This window comes from Sus scrofa, chromosome 8 (assembly GCF_054392235.1).
Source record: "Sus scrofa isolate SSC_HxYL_T2T_F1_AM1 chromosome 8, Sscrofa_HxYL_maternal_Yorkshire_Landrace_v2.0, whole genome shotgun sequence".
Classification (NCBI taxonomy): domain Eukaryota; kingdom Metazoa; phylum Chordata; class Mammalia; order Artiodactyla; family Suidae; genus Sus; species Sus scrofa.
Genome location: NC_139390.1, coordinates 18,073,178 through 18,094,690, shown reverse-complemented (window position 1 = coordinate 18,094,690; position 21,513 = coordinate 18,073,178). Strand labels below are relative to the sequence as shown.

General features: G+C 43.1%; 1 protein-coding gene across 7 annotated transcripts in view; it reads left to right on the top strand.

Moving 5' to 3' along the window:
* PPARGC1A (PPARG coactivator 1 alpha) overlaps positions 1–21,513 on the top strand; it is a 686,355-nt gene that overhangs the window by 362,899 nt on the left and 301,943 nt on the right. For 3 of the 7 annotated variants that reach the window (XM_084970902.1, XM_021100439.2, XM_084970900.1), the window contains one exon: positions 7,116–7,281. The exons of the other annotated variants lie outside the window; for them this stretch is intronic. In XM_084970902.1, the coding sequence (XP_084827028.1) occupies positions 7,213–7,281 (69 nt within the window). In that variant the 5' untranslated portion in view covers positions 7,116–7,212. The remainder of the gene's footprint in view (positions 1–7,115; positions 7,282–21,513) is intronic. 7 annotated transcript variants of the gene reach the window in all.

Sequence of the window (21,513 nt, the reverse complement as noted above, 5' to 3'; positions counted from 1 at the left end):
AGATCTGCCTTCCCACTCTACTCGTTAGTCCATTCGTTATTATTTCTGGGGGCTTCAAGATAGTCTTTGAAGTAGTCTCCCTCAAGGAAGTAGTCTGCAATTCATCTCTGCTGGGCCTAACATTTGCTAAGGCAACGCTCTGTCTCTCTGGGCTTTCTTGAAGTCCAGGATCTCACATCGTCAGGAACAGTCTCTCCACATCCTGGAAGGGGAAATATTATTCTTTGTATTGAATTGAGAAGGATGATGCATGGAATGTCTTCACCTGGTTGGACTTAGATTTGTTTCTTCTCAAAGCAGCGACAGATTCATATGTAGAGAAAAATCGAGGTTCTTCATCTGTATGTTGTTTTTTATTACATTATTTTGCTTCAGGCACAAACCTATCAAAGTAATTCAGACACTGTGGATGAACTCATCTGATTTCCATCAATAAAAGTCTACTAAACCCTTTCGATAATAGGCAGTGGGTATTGTGACACAGTTATAGGGAGACATGGGATACCAGGCAGTAATTAATTGGACTCTGCGTGGCTCATATTTATACGGTTAATGTTTATAGGTACAGCCAGGCTGTTTCTCACTTAAGTGATATAAGTAGACTTAGGTATTGAAATGGATTCTGTTTCTTAGTTTGACTCTTTGAGTCTATTGCTTTCTATCTCTGTTCATTAGGAGTAGGTTAAGAACAAGTTCTTTCTGGTTTACCTTTTTTTTTTTTAAATAGTTTTTTGTCTTTTTGCCTTTTCTAAGGCCAATCCCATGGCATATGGAGGTTCCCAGGCTAGAGGTCCAATCGGAGCTGCAGCTACCGGCCTACGCCAGAGCCACAGCAACGTGGGATCCAAACTGCGTCTGCAACCTACACCACAGCTCAAGGCAATGCCGGATCCTCAACCCACTGAACAAAGGCAGGGACCGAACTCGAAACCTCATGGTTCCTAGTTGGATTCGTTAACCACTGCACCCCGATGGGAACTCCTGGTTTACCTTTTCTTTCTTTCTTTCTCCCCCCCCCCCCCTTTTTTTTTTTTTTTGCTTTTTAAGACCACACCTGAGGTACATGGAAGTTCCCAGCCTAGGGATCAAATCAGAGCTGCAGCTGCCAGCCTGTGCCATGGCCACAGCAACGCCAGATTTGAGCTGCATCTACGACCTACCCCACAGCTCATGGCAATGCCAGATCCTTAACCCACTGAGCAAAGCCAGGGGTCAAACCCGCATCTTCATGGATACTAGTCAGGTTCATTGACTGCTGAGCCACAACGGGAACTCCAGGTTTACCTTTTCTTTAAATCAAGGAAGTCTTCTATTTCTGTACAATTGAGAATGGTTGTTGACTGATTAATCATGTAAGTTGATTTAGTTTGGGATCGTAAATCATACCTACACAGACATAATTTGACTTTTGCTTAAAAATCCATACTTTATTCGCCAGTATATTGCTATGGAGTCGGGGCCTGTCTCTAAGAGGAGGGCCACAGAATGCAGTTCTGGAGTCTCTGTGTGGAAGCTGTATCCTTAGAGGAACCTCTATACATTCAGTTTCCTTAAAGTGAATTACGAATTTTAAGGTGAGGACCAGTAACCTGAGCAATTACGTGAACAGACACTGTTAACAAAAAGCAAATCCCGGTAAGCACACAACTCAGCCATGTGGGACCAAAATACGCAGGTGTACACGAGAATCTTCTAGCCCCAGTCCTGTGGTCTTCACGGTAGTTCAGTTTAGGTATTTTACAGAGGGAACGGTAAGCATTAACTGGTCCAGTGAAACTGGGAACTAGAAACCACTGTTCTCTTTTTTTTCCCCTTTCCAAAATATGGTTATATCACCAGCATTTATCCTTTTCAGATTTATCCTGCTTATGACACCCATTTTTGTTTGTTTGTATTTATTTGATTTTGTGAGAATTAATGGACAGACACCTCTGGTGTTGTGGATTTGATACATTATTATTGCTTTTTTTGTGTAGCAAATTTCTGAAGGTAAACATCTTACTATTAGCTTCTAATCAAACAAAGAGCAAAAACAGAAGTAAAAGTTTGTGGGGAAATGTCTTGGGAAATTTCATTGAGAATGGATTTAAAGTGAGAAGGTATAATAAAATGGATGGGAGGAACTCATAAAAATTCTAGCCCAGGTGTTAAGTGAAAGTGTGTACAAAATCCTATTGGTGGGCGAAAGACCATCAATTTCTTCCACGTCTGTCTGGGGACTCCTCGGCTCTGTACTTATTTTCATCAATGCCTCCCCACCCCCACCCCGTGTGCTCTCCCCATCCCAGGCTTTCTTTTGTTTTTCTCTTCTAGACCAAATATCTGTATCCCATAGGTCATGCTAAAGTACCATAGTCTACCATCATGGAACGCCATGGAATGCATGGCTCAAATCACTTGGAAAACCTTTATTTTCTAATCCTTTAAATTTTTTTTTCTTTTTTTTTCTTTTGCAGGGGAGGGGGGGTCTGTAGCCATTGCATGCAGAAATTCCTAGGCCAGTGAGCAAATCCCAGCCATCAAAGTGACCCGAGCCAATGGCGGATCCTTAACATGCTGTACCACCAGGGAACTCTCGCAGCCTTTGATTCTTGACGTATTAACCCATTTTTATTCTGTAAGTTTGAGGAATTTTGAATTTTCCTTAAAATGAAGGGAGGACTGATGGATGCATTTTGTATAGATGTTTCCTTTTAAATTTTTTGATGGAACCTTCCTCCAGGAAAATGTTACAAATTCTAAAACTGTTTCTATTTCTTATTTGTCACCATATTCTTAATAAGCTGCTTCTCCTGAAGGAAAAATAGTGTCTATTGGCAATCCTGGGCTTGTAGATGCATCACCCAATCTCTGCCTTCACAGTCACACGGCATCTCCCTGTGTGGGTCTGTCTTTGAGTCCACATTTTCCCCTTTTTATAAGAACACCAGTCAGGTTGAAGTGAGACCCACCCTAATGACTCTGTTTTAGCCTATTGACCTACATAACGTTGCTACGTCCAAGTAAGGTGACATCCTGAGGTACTAGGGATAGGATTCTATCTTTTTGGGAATACACAGTTCAACTCAGGACATAGTTTTTAACATTTGCGTTTGCACAACACTGGGGGAAAAAAGACTCAGGGTTCTCGTTGTGGCTCAGTGGGTTAAGGATATGATGTTGTCTCTGTGAGGATGTGGGTTCGATCCCTGACCTTACTCAGTGGGTTAAGGATCTGGTGTTGCCATGAGCAGGGGTATAGGTCGCGGATGGCGGATCAGATCCGTTGTTGCCGTGGCTGTGATGTGGCCACGGCTCCAATTTGACCTCTAGCCTGGGAACTTCCATATGCTGCAGTTGAAGCCATAACAGGAAAAGAAAAAGACTCTCCCAGCAGTGTCCCAAAGCAGGTCTGAGTTTGTGTTTGGAAATGCCAATATGGCAATCTAGCCAATGTGTTATCATGCTTTCTTTCTGCTTTATTTTTATAGGTGAACCTTCCTTTAATGGAAATGTTGACAAGGAAAGAAACAAAATGAATTCTTTTTTGATGGCTTGATTTAAGAATAGTGAAGGAAAGCCCTGCTATTTAATAAACTCCTGTATTCGTGTACATTCTCATTATGTTTACATTTTGAAAGACGTGTACATCATCAGCAGTGAATTCATACCAAGCTACACTTGGGGTTTGATGCTTCATTTTGTTTTCATTAATTTCCTTGTAAAATGATAAGTGGCATTAAAGTCATGCTAGTCTGAGTTTGCTTTCTGTGACAGAGTGACACTGCCTTATTGAATACTTTTACCCTTTCTTTTTAAAATTCATATTTCTGCATCATCTGTGGAAATTGCCACACTTAATGCTACTATCTTACGAGCAGGGAAAACCCAGGCTATAAAAGAAGGAGGAGAGTGGAATATGTGGTACATGGGTAGAACAGATGGGCTTGCAATGGAATTTATTTAAAATAATATTCCAGGCTTACTCAGTGCTTGTGGTAATGCTCCAGTGAAGTAATTTCATTTGGTCCTCACGACTGTGTGGAAAGGACAGTGTATTGGGTAGGGTAGATTAGGTTTTGCTGTGGAAATACACGTAATACACCGGAAGTTTATTTCTTGCTTCCATAATGCCTCTTGTTGGTCCAGGTGACTCTGCAGGACACCTGTTCTCCATGAGTGGGCTCAGCATTCTAGCGCTGATGTTAAGGCACATCTGATAGCACATACAATCACTGCGGTGGGGCAAGAGTTGGCTGGGAGTCAAGGGCTGGTGATTAAGGCATCACCTTGGGAAGTGATACCCATCAACTTTTCTTACATTTCCTTGGCCAAGGCAAGACATGGGGTTATAGCTCATTTTAAGGAGTTTAAGGAAATGCAGTCTTGCTCTGTGACCGGCAGAGATGGGAATCAGATGTTGATGAAGAATAATGTGCTTGAAACAGGAACATCTCCCTTTTACAGACATGGAAACGGGGGTTCAGAAGTGTTAGGCGATCTGCCCAGGGATATAGAACTTGATGATGATGGAGCTGCTACTCAAATTTCGGGTCTGTTTGAGTCCAAAGACTATGTTCAACCACTTTGTGACCTGCCTTCTAGAAGAACTGATGCCACAGCCTTGAAGATGGTGTGATTCAAATGGTAAAACTGACTGTCCCCAGTTTTCCTTATGGAGTCCTGAGGATAGGGATTGAAAGAACATGAGGAAGAACCAGGTGGCTTAGTGAGGCTTCCCTTGAGTCTAGTCCCTGGGGAAATTTTCTGGACTCTTTCTCCTCTGTCCTTTCTCACTTACCCTTCAGGGTAAGCTCTGAAGGTGCCTCTGAATTGTCTCAATAAAAGAGAGGAGCTGAGCAAGTAAAGGAAAGATCTGGCATTTCTCTGCTTTGCTAGGGATGAGGTGGAAGGTATAATCTTATAACTATTAAAAGGATACTAATGGCAGGTTAGGCTTGTATGGCAATTTGTAGCCTACAAAACACATTCAGATATAACCTGAAGATGAGAGCAAACTTAAGTGTTAATTGACTGTGACACCATATAAGTGAAGTGTGGTTGTCAAAACAGCCACAGTCGTGGCCCGGGACTGCCTGGCATGAAGTAGGGATGGAGAATGCGCCTTGGGGGCAGATCTGGGCTTCCCTCCTGGTCCCATCACCCAGGAAAATATCTCTCTTGGACATTTCATCTGTAGGTCAGGAGCAAAATGATGACTTCATAGTATTTTTTTTTAATCTTTTTTTTTTTTTTTGGTCTTTTTAGGGCTGCGCCCACGGCATATGGAGGTTCCCGGGCTAGAGGTTGAATCAGAGCTGTAGCCACCGGCCTACACCACAGCCACAGCAACGCCAGATCCAAGCCATGTCTGTGACCTACACCACAGCTCATGGCAATGCCAGATCCTTAACCTACTGATCGAGGCCAGGGATCAAACCCGCAACCTCATGGTTCCTAGTTGGATTCGTTTCCGCTGCACCACGATGGGAATTCCCATAGAGGTTCATAAAGGACAGACGAGGTAGGTTAATAAGACATCTGCGCTTGTGGGTATGTAGGTCTAAGCTCAGTAAATGCTGGCTTTTCTTACTATTATGATGGTTGTTACGGTGAAGATTTTTAAAACAAGGCATGAGATTATTAGGCTCTACGTGCAATGGCAGATCATAGTGGGAATATTAAGTCACTTCTGGAATAGTTGCATCCCTCTCCCTAGAGACAGTGGACTATACTGTGAGGCTGGCATCCAGGATGGAGAAACTACCTGAAACCACTTTCCTTGGTTTGCTGAAGAAACTAGCAAGATCTCACCTGGAAAAGAGACCCTTCAGTAGAGGGTCAAGGGCATGGGCTGTTACTGTCTTTGGTTCTCTGAAGGGTTGTCCTACAGAATAGGCTTTAGGGAATTAAGAAACAGGACAGTCATGGAGATTGCAGGGAGAAGGATATCACTTCATCTGGGGACAAAACAATCCACCATGGAACAGGACCGTCTTGTGAGATGGTGAGTTTACTGTCATTGGTGGTAAGAACATTGCTCATATGGATATCAGCCAGATCTTGGGGATTCAGGTGCCAGCCAAGTAATGAGAGAAACCTTAAATAATACTGAGGTCCTAATCCTGGGTACTCAGTAGAATCATCCAGTGGGATTTAAGAAGAATATAACAGTGTCTTTGGCCCCACTCTAGACCAATTAAATTGGAATCTTTAGGGGTGAGGCTCCTGTAACAGTATGTTCACACATCTTTCCAGTTGATTCTATTGTGTAGAGAGATTTGAAAACCTCTGTTTTTCAAGGAAAAGAAGTAGGCATCATTGACCCATAGCCCTTGCTGCATCTCTTAAAACTGTAGGTGATCAATGCTGAATAGCAGGAGAGAGTATTGTTCTGTATGAGAAACAGTAATGAAGCAGGGCGCAGTCTGGCTGGCTTTGACTTCGCTGAGCCCCAAATATTGATGTGTCCATTCACACTGAAGCCTCTGGTCATGTTGACTAATGCTTTGGGTAAAGGGTTGAGGTCCATGGTCAGTTTCAATGCCTGACACAAAACTTCCTAGAGAGGGGAAAGCAGGGACTCTAGATGCTCAAGATTCAACTGTAGGAATGAGTCTATTTTCTCCCCAAGGAACTTGCTATTATGCATGTTTACTGGCTGCTGAGTGATTCATACGGTGTTGCGGGGAGATGAGCTCAAGTGAAATGTGTTGCTTCTATGTAAAGTAGCTTATTTCTTCCAGGATCCTCCAGCCCACTGATGCAACCCTGCAGAGCAATGCAAATTCTGGTGTGAGTCCGTGTGTGTGTGTGTGTGTGTGTGTGTGTGTGTGTGTGTGTGTTGGGAGTTAGGAAAGATGGGAGCGCACATAGAAAATCATCTTTCTCGGTCATAGAGCAGGCCTTCACTCTTCCCTCCTCTGACCTTTGTGCCAGAAGCATAAGAATGACCCATTGTCCGCTGGCCCTGGAGCTTGGTTGTTGCTAATCTCTGGACACTCAGTGGCTGAGCTGGCCTCCTGCCTGGCCAGTTGGCAGCTGTCAGGGTAGCCCCACATATCCCAAATTTGTTCCTGCGTGGCTTCCCCCTGCTCGATCCCTCATCCTCTGGCATGGCATTTTCTCCATGACAGTCTGCCCCTGAACTGCCCTCGCTGCCGCTTTGGTAAAGGCTCGCAACGAAAGAGTGACAGCCACTGGCGAATCCAGTTTGTGCAAGCAGCCTCAGCAATGGATGAGACCTCCCCCAGGCTGGAAGAAGACTGGAAAAAAGGACTGCAGCGAGAAGCGAGCTGGCAGGTAAGTGATGTCCTCAGCTCCAGATGGGCCCCCATCTCTCAACTCTTTTGAGCCCAAGTCTGGCTAATTCACATCAGTCTCTTTGCCCAGATGTGTGATCTCAGGCCCATCCATTTGGGAAAAGTCATCATTCGTTCTCATTTCTTTGAAAACCATGCAAATAAGTTTCCACATGAATCTCCTCTAGATTCTTGAGCAAGCTAATAGAGTTTTACAAATCTATAGATGTTGCTATATTTATACTTTCTTAATAAAGGCCCTTGAATTAACAAGTTGCAGGTGTATATCAAAGGAAGCATGAAGATTTGGTTTGTGTGAGTACAAGTTCATTGCAATATAAAAATTTAATACAACACCTGTCATCAGACTTACTTTATGGTGTTATAGTTGCTTGGAATAAGGGTTTTGGTTTTAACCTATTTTAATGAGGTGACCATTCTTTTAATGTGGCTTGCGTGCCTTCCTTATTTATGCTGAACTCGTAATAGGTAGAAGCTCTATGCAGTGGTATGCAGAAAGTTCGGGCTAAAGGATTCATTTTGGTGTAGAGGCAGTTTTCATTAAAATATGCAAAGCAGTAATGTTTATATGTTACAATACCTATTTCAAATTAGCCAAATTATATGCTCCTGTCTCGTAAGCTGCCAACTGAAATCCCTTCCTAAATCCTGTTGAATGGCTTTGATTATTCTTCTTCACATTACACATTACACACCTCTAATGCATATTTTTACGCATCCACTCCGTTGCCATTTAATTAGACAACAATATTGAAGAGCGATGCCAGAGATTTTTTTTTTTCTTTCTTTCTTTCTTTTTTTTTTAAATGCTGCTGCCTTATGGAAAAAGAATACTTCTGGGCATGAAGCATTTCTTATGGGTGGTGTTGGATAAAGTGCAACTGTGATTTTCCATTTGTCTATAGCAGAAAGTTTCCCATAAGAATGATGATTCAGGATGCGTTGATTTTCAACATCACTTTTTAAAAATAATTCTCCCCTCTTATAAAAAGAGGGAACCTTTTTATAAATGTCTTATTTGCAATGGAACTTTCCGTGAAGGGTGGTGCTGATATTGACAGGTATGTTCTGTTCTAAGCAATGTGATGTTAAGAAAGGAGCTTCAGAGAAAAAAAAAAAAATCCTTCAGCCTGGCATGAAGTTGGAGTCCTTCCACTTTGAGTGGGAGTGTTATTTAGGAAGCAGGAAGGCATACAAATAAATCTCTGCGTGCTACTTTGAGAATGTCACATGGTAAGTCCCCGAGGGGTCGACACAAAGATTCCCATCTTTTATGGCCTGTGGATGTGACTTTTGGATTTTGTCTATTGATGTGTTTTCCTTACGAACGTTGGCATCTTATCTGTAGCCTTCATTTACAAGGAGGATGAAGGGAGGAAGTATGTGAGGAGGTGACTCAGAGATCTCTGTGGGCAAATATTTAAACTAGGAACATGAAATCCAAATGTTTACGTAAAAAAGCACGTGTCCAATCAGTGTTAGCATCCCACGAACCTTAAGCTTAGTCATTTCCCCAAAGGCAGATGATGCAAATGTTCCCTCTGTTCCTTGCATCCACGGATGCGCTCCGGGACAGCTTGACCCTTGACTCTTCCATTGTAGTCCCCAAAGAGCTCCCTGTAGGACATGGTTATGGAAGGGGCATCCCAGGCTCCCATTTGGCCTCCCTGACTCTTGGCCATGCGTGGCCTTGTGTGTCACGGTGCGTCAGCCCTGCTTCACTGCCTCTGGTGCCCTGCCCCGTGCTGTCCACACTGTCCAGCCATCTGTATTGGCACCCTGGGTCCCCACCTGCATGGAGTCCCCCCACTTCAGCTGACCCTCAAGCTGTCCCTAAAGGAGCAAATTTAATCTGATGGCATTCCACGTAAGACCTCTGTCATGACAGTGACTTCTTTTGGCTGTTCATGGTGGTGATGGCATTGAGAACCTTTTACAAACAAGTTGTGATCGATACCAAAGCTTTAGTTTTAGCTTCTGTACTGTATCTCTTGCTGAAACGGATTCCATTTATTTTTACCTAACGACTATTTAGCAATCACAGTGCCAAGTGTGTGTCTGTGCGTGTGTGTGAACAAACACACACGCACAGACACACTCCAACCTTCCTAAGAAACCTATGTAAGATTATGCTCCTTTTATTTATTAATTTTGGCTGCCCCACGGCATGTGGAAGTTCCCAGGCCAAGGATCAAACCTGCACCACAGGAGTGACTTAAGCTGAAGCAGCAACAGCGCTGGATCCTTAACTCACTCTGTCACAGGGGAGCTCTGTTTACTTCCCTTTGGCAGACGAAGAAATTAAGACCCAAGGAGGTTACATAACCTGTCCAAAGCCATTCACTCTTCACGTCCAGTCCTGTTTGAGTCCAGTGCTTGTGCTCTTCCCACTTTGCTGTGCCATCTGAACTGAAGTTTATCTCATTTTTAATCTCATGGAATAATAGCTTATGAGCAGCTGTGACGTGGGCAGGCAGGAAGAAAGAGGAAGAAAGGGAAAAAGCATGACAATCTTCTAATGCAATACTCAATCTCTGAATCATTAAGACTTTAATAAAATGTTTTTTAATAGCTTATTTTTTTTAACCCTTACTCTCTATCAGGCATTAAGCGACCTACATATCTAATTCTTACAAGTACCTCTACAGGCGGATATTATGTATTCCTGTTATACAGATGGGGAAGCTGAGGCTCAGGGGTTTTAGGATACATGCCCAAGGTCACGCAGCTGCTGAGATGATGAAAAGGCATGTGGTCACACTCGGACTGGCCCTGAAGCCTGTACTTTGTTTCTTTTTTTTCGTCTTTTTCTAGGGCCGCACGTGTGGCATCTGGAGGTCCCCAGGCTCGGGGTCTAAACAGAGCTATAGCCACCGGCCTACACCACTGCCACAGCAACGCGGGATCCGAGCCACGTCTGCAACCTACACCACAGCTCATGGCAACACGGGATCCTTAACCCACTGAGCAAGGCCAGGGATCCAACCGGAAACCTCATGGTTCCTGGTCAGTTTCGTTAACCACTGAGCCACGATGGGAACTCCTGAAGCCTGTCCTTTTTTACAAGGCTGCCTCTCGGAGTGTATTTTCAAATTATTCTTTGATCATACATATTTTAACTATCTCATCTCGCAACGATGTGATGGGATTTGGTCCTTGAGACGTCCCCTGATGGTATTTTTTTTTTTTTAATAAATTAAGAGTTGGATAAAAATGCCTGGCTCACTCATTTCTTCAGAATGTATTTTAATTGGATGCTCTTTGCCTTAAGTGAACCAGCTTACCCGTGGAGTTGAAAATGAACTAGACGCAATTTCTAGAATCAACTGTAAAGCTAAAAATCCATTTAGGCATGTGAACTGCACTGGAAAACCAACAGCAGCTGTGTCAGAGTTAAGGCTCTTGTCGTCTGTAGCCCCCTTCAGCTCTGGGAGAAGTTGGGAACCAAGATGGCAGGGGCCTAAGCCACCAAGTCACCATCTGACTAGTGTCAAACTTCCTTAAGGCAGTGCCTTTTCTTCTTCACTTATAAACCGAGCTGGCTATTCTCGAGTTGGGTGTTGGAGAGAAGGTGGGAGGAGACTCTGATGCTTCATTTTCTGGGCAGTGGTCAGTTGCCAGCCATTGTGGAGGGCTCATTTTTGGGTAATGTTTTATCTTGGGGTGATCCCTTTAAAATAACCAGCATAATAGCTCTGCGGCCATTGTAAATTCCTCGATCAGTGCTGTCTCTCTGGGTTTGTCTCCTGCACAGGAGGATGAAGTCCTCAAGTGTAGAGCTGCCTCTTGTTTGCTTCTGTGTCTCTGCCCTTAAAACTGAGCCTGGCACACGCTCAACCCTGATGCTGCTTGCCCTACAGAAGGGAACTGCAAATTTGATCTGGAAGAAAGTTGAGATAACGTGGACCCAAGGCCCTGATTTTTCACGGCTGAGAAAGGCTAAGTGACTGCCCTGAGCCCGACTGCTGGTTAGTGAGGGGCAAAGACTGCCATCTCCTTGTTTATGTTTCTTCCTTTTCCCTGGATTGCTTCTTGTAAACTTGCTATGCCTCGACTTTCCCATCTGGAAAGCTGGAACTAGAATATATGATCTGTGTCTGTTTAGATATCTTAATTTTTCATGGGACCTCCCTCTGGGCAGGAACCATAGCATCAGGGTTAAGAACATGGCCTCTGGGGCCAGACTTCTGGGTTCTAACCTCAGTGTCATCAGTTTCTAACTATGTCACATGTCACACCAGTAACCTTTCTAACCTCTCTGTGCCTCTGTTTCCTCACGTAGGAGAGACTTCTCCTAGCCACCTTCTAAGGTTCTTGTGTGGATTAAATGAGTCAGTTTATGAAAAGGTCTTAGAAGCATCCTTCCATAAGTACTGTTAATGCCCCATGGTGTGCGCTCTATGTGTCAGCTGCTCTCTGTCTATTATCTGTTTAAGGAGATCAGCCGTTCAATGTTTTTTTGAATGGGTACTATGTGTAAAGCACTTCTACACTTAAGTGAATGAGAAAGTGACCAGAGGCATGGGCCTTGCACTTGAGGTCATGGTGGGGAGAGTACAGCAGGTCATGGTGATTCCAGGAGAGTCACCGCTGATGAGAGTTCCCATTGTGGCTCAGCCGTTATGAACCCATCTAGTATCTGTGAGGATGCAGGTTTGATCCCTGGCCTCGCTCAGTGGGTTAAGGATCCAGCATTGCAGTGAACTGTGGTGTAGGTCTCAGATGTGGCTCGGATCCCATGTTGCTGTGGCTGTGGTGTAGGCCAGCAGCAACAGCTCCATTTTGACCCCTAGCCTGCCACAGGTGCGGCCCTAAAAAGACACACAAAAAAACCCCAAAGCACTGAGGAGCAGCCTCTGATGTGTCTAAGGGCTTGTAGGGAGGAGGCGATACTGGCTGATGGTAATTAAACAAGGAGAAGGGCTTAAGCCGGACAAAGAGCTGGAGCGAGTGAGCTGAATGAGAGAACATGGCAGAGACAGGAAGGAAAGAGACTCCAAAATATGTGTTGAGAAACCAGTTGTCTTTTGGTGCTAGTCTTCCAAGGTGAGGAAGGAGTGATGGAGATGAGTCTGAAGGTACAGGAAGGAGAAAGTTCCCACAGAGACAGACCAAATAGCTTCCAGCAGCAGTGAAGAGCCATAGATGGGTTTTAAGCAGGGCCATGACATGGGATCAACATTTTTTTAAAAAGATATATCATTCTGGCTTCAGTGTGGAAGATAGATTAGATTGTAACAAGGCTAGAGGCCAGAAACTCAGTTAAGAAGCTGCTCCACCACTTTCAGGGAGGCCTGGCTGAACCATGGAAATAAGATAGAGATGGAAGGGTAGCTTCAGAAATATCTAGAAGACACGGGGCCTCAGGATTTGGTGATGGATTGATGCAGGGAATGAAGGTGCAGAGTCCAATGACGCGTTAGGATGGCTAAGTGGATAGAAGTGATGCCATCTGCAAAGAGATTGCCAGAAATAACGTGGTCTCTAGGCTCATGATGGGGCGGGTAATAACCAATAAAATAGTGGAGGACAGCTATAAGAAAGAGGAGTCATTTAGTATTTTATACTTGAAGGATAAACAAGATACCGTGAGGGCTCAGGAAACCCGGAGAAGGTAATGATATCAAGAATATCAAATAGTGACCAAGGGTTGACTTTGTCCCAAGAGCTGTTTTAGCATTTGCGCTATAAGAACTCACAGGATCTTTATCATCTCAGCAAATGAGTACTGTCCTCATTTTGTAGATGTAGAAGTTTTCAGAGAGGTTAAGATCGCTGAACCCCTCCCTGCAGCCTAGGCCAAAGCAGCCTGATCCAGAGCTTGAAATCACCCTAGGATTACGCCCATCTGTGTGGAACTTGGGGGCCAAGGATGATTTTGTAGGGTAGGTGGCCTTCGAGCTAGGTTTTTAAGGTGTGCATTGCAAGCAGAGAAACCCTGAGCTGGAATCCAAGCTCCACTGCTTCACTGATGGTGAAAATGCTCTACCTGGGGCAGGTAGAAGAGTCTCAAGTAGGTGTCTCTTGGGTAAAGTGGGTCTCCTGAGGTTATTGGATTGAGTTTCTCAAGGTGGGACAGACCAACTCCATAGCTGCCGAAAGAGGTGGCATGTGTTGAAGGAAGCCCCTAGCAAGGCTGGCCCAGCGTCCAGCTGGCCAAGAGTCCAGCTGGCCAAGATGTATGGGAGATGGTAGGCCTGGAAACTAGAGGGCCTGATGGGGGTGTGTGACCTCAGGCAAGTCCCTTTTCTCCCTAAGATGTTTCCTCCTTTATCATATGGGAAACAAAATACCTATTCCCAAGTAAGAATTCAGTGCAATGATGTGTTTGAAAGAATCTTGTTTGATGGAAAACATTCTATAATTGCAAGGTTTTTACCTCTAATAACTGAAAATAATGAATTGTATCTTTCAAAATAATACCAAATACAAAAATAGTTCCATGTTACTCTCTGCCTTCCCTTCCAATTACATTGTGGTTTTGTGTATCTGCTTCCACGTAGGGAGGAAAAAAAGCATGTTTGAGGTTTCTCTCAGGAAAGGATTCATTTCTTCATGTTCAACACACCTTATATTGGGCTGATGGGCTAGTGGTTTATATTTTGAGTTTCCTTGATATTTAGAGAAATCTGCTTCAAGGTACTCATGTCATCTATCAGATGAGCAAATTGTGATGATGGGGCAAAATCAGCACCTAAGGATATGGACAGACCAGTTCTCACTTTCTGTCAAGAGTGTGATGGACCCAGCAAGAAACGGTTGGAATGTAGAAACTCTAAGAATTTAGGTTTCTCAGAAAACAGGTTCCCTTCCCCCCTCTATTGTTCTGGCACAATGGTATGGTTGAGAAGACCTCTTTTTCTGCTGGTGGTGATTTTTTGTTGCCTTTTAAATTAGTCGGGACACATTCCTTCATTCAGTCCAGGAAGGTGAAGTGTTTGATGTATTTTTTGGATTTAAATGTCATTGATTTATAAGGCTCTGGGAGACCTTGGGGTGGCATGTCATTGTTTGTTCCCACCCTTCATGCCCCTCTCTCTGAGCAGGAGCAAGTCCAAAAGTCTGAAGACAGATGATGTTCTGTAGCTTCTCTCCATAACTCACTCCTAGGTCTAACAAATGATTCTTAGGTTAAGGAAACTCTTCCTTGTGGTGGATTTAAATGGTGCCCGTTGAAGCTTAGGACCCGTCTTGCGCTTTCATCCTCCCTGGAGGTGGAGAAAAACAGCTCAGTCACTGTCCTCAGGAATCAGCCTTCCTGGCCTTGAAGATCATTATGAAAGCAGCCTTTGGCTTTTGCATCTCAAGGCTAAGCCACTTAAATCCTTAGGTATCATTCTTCATTTCCATCTTCTTGAGTTTCTCTGAAACATCTCCAAATCTACTCATTCCCATTAGAGTCTATAGCCCACAACTGTTAGGATCTAGCCAGTAGGGATCCTCTGCTCATTTATTTAGTCAGCTAAGGCACCTTTATTGAGCTCTGCATTTTAAATGCCAGACCTCCAGGCAAAGTCCTGAGGGTACAAAGATAACTAAACACAGCATAAGGTAGCACTTCAGAACCTGATTCCTATCATGGATCACGACTTGACTTAGCAGCTGTATGACCTTGAGCATGTTACTTGAATTCTCTCTGTCTTTTTCATGGGCAAAATGAAGTAAGGACAATATCTATCTCCTTGGGTTGTTGTGAGGATTAAATGGATAAATACATATAATGCACTTAGAGTAGTGGCTGGTGCATAGTTATGGTTGTGTAACTGTTAAAGAAAATCAAACTTAAATCAGATGCATATCCTGCCCTGGGTTGTATTCACTCTACTTGGAAGGCTGAACTAAGAGGTAAACAGTTACAGTTCAGTTTTGATTGAAAGTTTGCGGCTCTAAGAGGAACTGTGGCCCAGGGCACCAGGAATGGCTTCATGGTTCAGGGATGGCGGACTGTTGGCTACATGCCTCTTTTTTTTTTTTTTCCAATTGTTGATTTACAATGTTCTGTCAATTTCTGCTGTACAGCAAAGTGGCCCAGTTATACAAATATATACATTCTTTTTCTCACATTATCCCCGTCATGTTCCATCACAAGTAATTAAATATAGTCAACATGGATGGAACTAGAAACTCTCATACTAAATGAAGTAAGTCAGAGGGAGAAAGAGAGATACCATATGATATCATTTATATTTGGAATCTAATATGCAACACCAGTGAACCTATCTACAGAAAAGAAACAAACTCATGGACATGGAGAACAGACTTGTGGTTACCCTAAATTCACATATCGTGGACATAAGATGTCTGGGAGAGGCCTTAGAATGAAAGGCTTTTTTTTTGGTCTTTTGGGGCCACACACTTAGCATATGAAAGTTCCCAGGCTAGGAAAAAATTTGGAGCTGTAGCTTCTGGCCTGCACCACAGCCACAGCAATGTGCAGCTCATGGCAGCACCAGATCCTTAATCCATTGAGCAAGGCCAGGGATCAAATCTGTGTCCTCATGGTTACTAGTTGGATTCTTAACCTGCTGGGCCTAGTGGGAACTTGGGGCCTTAGAATGACATCTCCTTGTTCATTTTTGCCCTACAGTTGACCACGCTGGATCTTAGGGGGAAGAGTAAGAGTTTTCTAGATGGTGCAAAGGGTGAAAAGGCATCCTAGTCAGAGGGAACCTTGTGAACAAAGAACTAGAAAAGTAGACGTTTGGCACATGTCTGAAAGATGGTGCGTGGCTGATTGTGTCGTGGGGAGTGGTAGGCAGTGTGGCTGGAAGGGGCTGGCCGTCTGGGTGGCATCGGGTTGTGATGGAACTGGAGGCCTTGGCCAAGGCATTTGTGGTATCTTTAACCTAATCCATGCTCCTGGGTTTGGAACCTCTGTAGATGTGTTAGGGAGGCTGAAACCTCTGTAGATGTGGTAGGGAGGCTGCCACAGCATTTTGATATTTCTCTTCTAAGAGTTGTCTTACTCCGTCTTGGCCCAGAGTTATTCATCAATCCCTGGAGGCCAGAATCTGAATCGTCTTCGTTTCCCTCACTTCTCGCAGGGTCTACCATAGTACCAGGCATGGGGTAGGCTAAAGTCATGTGTGTTGAAATCAAGTTTGCCCTGTGTAAGCAGTGCCCTCATCTGCCCATTCAAGGACAACCAGTAGTGCTTGTGCGTGAATGAACACAGGCTAGTAAATGAATCCAGGGGTTTTTACAGTTTCCAAATTTGACTCAATGTTGAGCACCTCTTGGGAAGGGGACAGTTTTGTGTTAAACCCACAAAACCAATATGAGAAACAAATTCTCCCTGCGGTGACTTTGCCTTTTACATTCAGCTCCCAGTGCTTTTCTGTGCCACGTTCATGGATCATTATTTTGATGGGGGCCCTGTGAACAGTGAGCAAATTTAAGACAGACTCTTCTCTTCTCCAGCTCTTTCCTGAGCATTGGCTTTCATAGGTCACCATCCACGGTGATGGTGGCTACAGAACATTCGAGAGGTGAAGGACAGATTTTCAAAGAAGGTTGAGGGGGAAATGGCAGTTCTGGAGTCTCTAAAGTGACATATTTGTTTTACATTAAGTCCCCCTGTTGGAAAAAAAATGTCCAAAGAAGTGAGAAATACTCAAGTGGTAGCAGCTGGTTGAATGCTGTGATTATCTCACTTAGGGCTCAAAAGTCGCAATTTTCTATCTAATTCACTCCTCAATCATTCCACGGCCCCTGTCTCAAGCTCAATTTAAGCTCAGTCCCCAGTACCCAGAGCCACTGTATAGTGTGTAAAGAAATGACTGGCCAAAGGGACTGGGGGGAAAGACGGAGCCACGTGGTGACCAAAGCTTGAGTTACCAGCACTTCTGGGATCACGTGACATCTCTCCCCCATGCCTCTCACCAAGCCCGTGTAAAATAGGCCATTTCTCCTTTAGCCTTTAAATTGTGATTATCTCTGCCTGATAGCCTAATCTGATCAGACATAGCCCGATGCTTCTCTTCAAATGCTCACCATATATATTGGGGAAACAGACAAATTTACTGGAAACTCGGGGGTAGTGCCTGGATTGAAAGTTTGCTGCCTCCAGGGCTTTGAATTGAAATGGAAGCGGGCTGGCTCTCTGCAGAACTCCATTACTGGTGATGACTGTTTGTCTTTTTCAGAGAAGTTCGGGTGAGCAATAAATATGACTGCTCTATAGGGAGTGCGTCCTGGAAACTGTTGGATCTTTCCTAACACATGTCAAGTGTATTTCAGTTTTCAAAAGCACATATCCATTTATACTCCCTTTTCCATCTCACAGAAGCCCTATGAAAGAAACGGCAACTGAGTTATTATTACCAATCTGTGCAATGCATAAACCGAGGGCTGACAGGTTAAGAGCCTTGCCCAGCAGGACCCGGACTAGAACCTGAGTCTGAAGTGCAGTCCTGTGCTTGTGTGCGCAGATCCAGCGGCCTCTTGGTTCACTGGTCAAGGGTGAGCTTTCCTGAAGCTTGTTAAACATTGTGTTCTTACATGAATCCTTAATGAACGCCAATCAGTTGTCCCCTTCTTAGGGGTGACATTCAAAGCTCAAGACTTATGTGATTGTTTCTGAGGAAGAACTTCTCTCCCCAACCCCAAGCATGAAAACGTTTGGTGAAAAAGCAGGATGTTCAGGCTTCACCACACTGATCATCATGCTTCAGGCACGGGTTTCTTGCGGTGGCGGGAGTCCAGCAGGGCTATTACACAGTCAGTAATCTGGGGATATGCCGCAGAAATACATGATTTCGCATAACACTCTAAAAGACTTCATTTTTAGCATTGCTAGATTTCTGTGTCTTTTTTCACATTGGAAAAGGAGCCACACCATCTCCCACAACCCAGCTCTTTGCCAAGATTTGACTTAAATAGCATGAATCACCTCAACCCCTCTTTTTGGCTGAATCAAAGTTTCAGTGAGTCCAGCATTTGAACTAATGAGACCAACTGTTTTCTTTAGAAATTTTTGGAAACGTAGGTGGCCAAGAGGTCACATAGTAGAGCTTTGTTCTTTTGAAGGGGAATAATAATAAACTCATGTGTATTGGTCCCTGAAATTTACTGTTTTTGTTAGTAATTGGTTTTGGTGTTCTCCCATAACTTGGGGCACTGTGGCCAAGCACCTTATGTTGTACTTTTCTTGAATCATTAATGTGCTTTTTATGTCAATGTTTCATCTGCCTAAAACCAACCCACTCCTCTCTCCCATCTCATTTCTCAACCAAAAGATTTTTAAAATCCCTCCTAGTCAACCTTAAAAACTCCTATCCCCAAGTCATACTTGCTTGCAATTCTGGAATGTAGTATTAGTTATATGACAAACATAAGCTCTGGAGTCAAACAAAAGTAAAGTTGAATTCTGCTTTGCCATTGACTAGTGGATAATTTTGGATCTATTCTACTTTAAAGCCTCAGTTTCCCTACTTTTAAAATGAGATTACAATGGTCATTTATTATAAGATGACTATGAAGATTCTAGGAAATAACATACCTAAATCATTTTTTTTCTTTTTCTTTTTTGGCTGCACTCACAGCATGTGGAATTTGATCCAGGGATCAAACCATCACTGCAGTTGCAACCTGTGCCACAGCTGTTGTAACAGTGGATCCTTAACCAGTGTATCATATGGGAACTTCCACCTAAATCCTTTGGCAAAGCGATTATCGTGTAGAAAATGCTCAGTAAAAATGAGCAATTATTGGAGTTCTCTTGTGGCGCCACAGATTAAGGATCCAGGCGTTGTCAATGCAGTGGCTCAGGTTCCTGCTGTGGCATGGGTTCGATCCCTGGCCTGGAAATTTCCACATGCTGCAGGGATGGCCAAAAAAAAAAAAGAGCAATTATTATTCCATTAAGGCCAGAGTTATAACAATGCTGTTAACAATCCCTTTTATGCCAATCTACTCACGTGGGGACAGGAATAAGACATAGAACAGATAAACATTTACATGCCCAGGTGAAATTGTTGTCTACATAGGAAAGCAAAGATATTTGGGAAAACGGAAACATTATTTTTAAAAATGAGAGTTGAGTGAGTCAATTCAACAGACAATAAATATACAAACATCAGTGACTTTCTGGTGTAATAGTGATAATCAGAACATAGAAAGATTAAAATCATTCAAAATAGCACAAAAATATAAACTGTCTAAAAATAAACTCCTTGAGTAATTACACAGACTCTGTATGAAGAAGACAATACATCTTCAGCAGGAGAAAGAAAAGAAGGCTTGGCTAGCTGGAAAAGGAGTCATCTTCTTAGAGAGGAGAAACAGATGCTGTCAACAAGTTAATTCTTCTCAAATGAATGTACATATTTAATGTAATTCTAGTCGACATCATTTCGCTGCTTTTATTTTCTGGAAACTTGACCGTGTATTCTAAAGTTAATCTTGAATAGTAAATGGAATGAAAGAGCTAAAAAATATTTGAAAAGAAGGGCAATAAGCAGGCTTTTCTCTAGTAAATATTGTAATGTTCTATAGAGTTATGGTAATTAAAACTGGATGTTCTGGAATAAAAATCAACAGACAAATGGGGTTGAAATAGACCAAAAACAGACTCTAATACAAAGAAGAGTTTACGATAGGGACGTGGTCAGGGCTAGATTGCATATTAGTTGAAAAACTGACGATTATTTAATAAACAGTGTTCAGTCACCTGGTTAACTGACTAGGAGAAAAGACTACAAATTAAATCCCAGGGAGAAAGTGTAAAATGTGAAAAATTCATAACATGCAAATGAAAGGAGAAAATATTGAGTAATTTTTATCTGATCCTGGAATTGTAAGGCTTTCTAGGCATGAAGGAAAAGTGTGATAATTTTGATCATGTAAAAATTTTTAAAAAATTCTACGGCAGAAATGTAACAATCAAGCCAACAAAAAATCCAACAAATAATAAAATGGAAAAATATTTTTCATAAATCTGGTCTAAAAGGATTTCTGTCTTTAACAAATTAAGAGATGATAAGTAAGAAATTATCTAATATTCCACTTGAAAAAAAATGAGTTTTGTCCATGAACAATTCCTGAGAGATATGTTATTAAAAATACATGAAAAAAAATGTCATCAGATTTGTCAGCAGAGAAATTCAAATTAAAACAATGGACACAACTGACCAAGACTCTTTTTTTTTTTTTTTTTTTTTTGCTTTTTAGGGCCACACCTGCGGCATATGGAGGTTCCCAGGCTTGGGGGGGTCTAATCAGAGCTACAGCTGCTGTCCTATGCCACAGCCACAGCCACGCCAGATCTGAGCCGAGTCTGCGACTTACACCACAGCTCATGGCAATGCCAGATCTTTAGCCCACTGAGCGAGGGCAGGGATGGAACCCGCAACCTCATGGTTCCTAGTCGGATTCCTTTCAACACTGTGCCATGACAGGAACTCCCTGGCAAAGATTCTGAGAAGCAGTTATGTTTGTAATGATGTCAGTGATGTACAGAAAGGATAAAGAGAACAGGTCCTTCTTTCACTAGATGAAGGCAGAAAACTGTCCATGTCCCAACAGAGTCGAGAACAGATGTGGATTGAACAGTCAGACACAGTGGAGGGACAGGTAATATATAAGAAAGAGTTCCCTTTGTGGTGCCGCAGAAATGAATCCAGCTAGTATCCATGAGGATGCAGGTTTGATATCTGGCCTCACTCAGTGGGTTAAAGATCTGGTGTTGCTGTGAGCTGTGGTGTAGGTCACAGCTGTGGTTCAGATCTTGAATTGCTGTGGCTGTGGTGTAGACCGGCAGCTATAGCTAGCCCAGGAACTTCATATGCCGAGGGTGTGACCCTAAAAAGCAAAAAAAAAAAAGAAGAAAATAAGGAGATTTCAAGTGAAAGTCTGCATACTGAACAGTGAGACCCCAGTTCTCTCTTCTTTTCCAAAGTGTTGGTGGCTTGCCATAGTCCTGATTGGAGAGGAACGTGAAGGATTCTTTTCTGGGAAAACTGACCAGTCCAATGGAAAATGCCTCCTGTGACAAGATCAGCTCTCCTCCATGCTGCCCTGCAGTAAAACCCACCACTTGTAACGCCTTTCCACGCTCCTGGAACTTCCAGTCAGCTGTGGATGTTTTCCTCTTGAATGACCAGATATTACTGCAAGGCATTCTAATATAAAAGAGAAAAACTAGAACAGAAAAAAAAAAAAAAAAAAAAGGAAGCAAATGGAGGCAGTGCAGGCCAGAGGAAAACATGTTTTT